Here is a 2,500-nt window from a genome sequence, read left to right as displayed (position 1 = left end):
GAGAATATGTCAGGAGTTACAAGGGAAGCGACACAGGCGGAACGCGAATATATTGGCCACCGGAATACATACGAGGGGGAAGGTTTCTGCATGTTCCAGCGACCGTGTGGAGCCTCGGAACTCTCCTTTATTACCTCATTTGCCGCGACGATCCATTCCACTCAAATGAGTCGATCCAGAAGGCTGACCCGCCTTTCCCAAAGAATGTCCCTAGGCCATGCCGAGACCTGATTATGCGCTGTTTCGTCAAGGACCCATGGGAACGCCTCTCCTTCAACGGAATTTTATCCCACCCGTGGCTGAAGGTAAAGGACCTCGATGTCCATTTAGAGCTCGAAACTGCCAAAGTCCTCAAGAATAGAACTCCGAAGAAGAATCCTCGAGTGAAACAGAAGTAGCTGACCTTACCAGAGGAGAACAAAAAGAGGAAAAGAGGTCCACCGGATGCAGCGAAAAATCGAGATAAAGCCGGCCAGAAAAGAAATAAACGACTGAAAAAATAATAGTCATGATAAGCATCCTTTTCCTCTAACTAGATTACCAACGCATTCCTGAAGAGAAAACAAAAGCCCCAGAAAGGCCAGACTTTGATCAGCCCAAAAAGACAAAAAAGTCTATAAACAAATTTCCCTGAAGAAGTCGTAGATGATATAATTCCAGGAAGAAAGAATACCTTAAATGTTGCATGCAGTCAAAAATATTTTCCCGGTGTAAGGCATTGCTTCGTGAGGAAAGAATGTCTTATATTAATACGAGGTTTCTTATGTTTTCGGTCAGCACAGAGACAAAAGTCACTAAATGAGTTGGCACCTTCGAAATATCCCCCGGAATTTGCTTCTAGTGGCAAAATATATTTGAGTCCATTGATAGCCAGCGGTTTCCATCCTCCCTTGAAATACCCAGAGCCACAAAACAATCAGTTGAAGTTGAATACACAAAATGCCCGAAGGAGATTAGTAGAAAATGAAAAGAGATACACTGGGACTATTGCTGTACTACCTGGATCGCATTTAAGAAAATGAAAAGCCAAAGAAAACGTGAAGATGACAACGATGAACAACCTTGCTTTTCCAGTGTCTGCCCTTTAGCTCATGATCTCATAAACAACGACAGACGTGGAAATAAGAAGCCTGGATCATTTGATGCAGTTGAGACTAAAAAAGAAAGAGAAAAAGATTGAGACCATAGAAGAGCCTTCTTTCCAGAATTAAAAAGGAAAAGACCTCTACAGTTTGCAAAATGCTTCGGGAAATCGCAACTTGGCCGGAAGAAAAAAAAAATAGAATTCATCCCACGAAATACACGGAACAGGCAAACTCACTGCAGTATCATATGAAAGAGCCGAAACAGCGCTATCTGAACAAAATCTGAGGGCCCTAACCCTTTGGAGAATAAAAGGGTTTCCCTCAGCTGAATGAAATCGTCCGGTAGTCACCAATAAACATAGGTACATATAAACATTTATATGTGTATTGTCAATTCCGCTTCAGATCTAGAAGGCTTTTCTTGGGTACGTCTTGAATCTCTTTTGTTGGATGAAATTTTGTTAGATATTTCAGTCGGTTCCTTTGCTATCACTGTCTAGTTTTCGCAGTCACTTCAGTATCCCATCAGTGAAGCCAGGTTCCATATCTAGGCTGAACCATTTCTCACGTGAGAAGCAATCATCAGCCGCAAAACATAATCAAAAGAGGTAGAGCAGCCAATACATATGTGCATGCATATACTGAAATATAGTATACTTATATAGATACACACGCACACGCATGCACACACACACACACACACACATGCGCGCGCACATACACACACACACACACACACACACACACACACACACACACACACACACACACGCACACACACGCACACGCACACACACACACACACACACACACACACACACACACACACACACACACACACACACACACACACACACACACACACACACACACACACACACACACACACACACACACACACACACACACACACGCGCGCGCGCACGCACGCACGCACGCACGCACACACACACACACACACACACACACACACACACACACACACACACACACACACACACACACGCACACACATATACACACAAGCACACACACACACACACACACACACGATCACGAGTCCAACCCGTGGTCCAAATACCATGTTGAAAGATCATGGTGAAACACACACACACACGCGCGCGCGCGCGCACGCACGCACGCGCACACACACACACACACACCTTAGCCCCCCTTAACCTATTCGGCCTACCTGCCTACCTCCCCTTCTCCTCATCCCCTGCCCCTGTCCAGGAGGTTGACGTTGCCACTAAACTAAGTAAATTAAAGTATAACAGATCTACAACACCTTTTGATCTACCTATGAAAATCTACAAAGAATTTACTCCAGTACTTGCCCTAACACTTTCCTCCATAATCAATGCTTCACTGAGTCAAAACTCCTGCTCCAGTGACTGGAAAGTTTCATATATCAC

General features: G+C 44.6%; 1 protein-coding gene across 1 annotated transcript in view; it reads left to right on the top strand.

The window, feature by feature from the left end:
* Nucleotides 1-398, top strand: part of LOC143040466 (serine/threonine-protein kinase pim-1-like) — a 792-nt gene extending 394 nt beyond the window's left edge. The window contains exon 1 of the mRNA XM_076211561.1: nucleotides 1-398. This exon is cut by the window's left edge and continues 394 nt beyond it. Within this exon, the coding sequence (XP_076067676.1) occupies nucleotides 1-398 (398 nt within the window).
* The last annotated feature ends 2,102 nt before the right edge of the window (nucleotides 399-2,500 follow it).

The sequence above is a fragment of the Oratosquilla oratoria genome, chromosome 28, assembly GCF_046742065.1.
Source record: "Oratosquilla oratoria isolate Oo_2021 chromosome 28, ASM4674206v1, whole genome shotgun sequence".
NCBI classification, from domain to species: domain Eukaryota; kingdom Metazoa; phylum Arthropoda; class Malacostraca; order Stomatopoda; family Squillidae; genus Oratosquilla; species Oratosquilla oratoria.
Note: the sequence above shows the minus strand (reverse complement) of the source record. Positions and strands in the feature narration are given on the sequence as shown.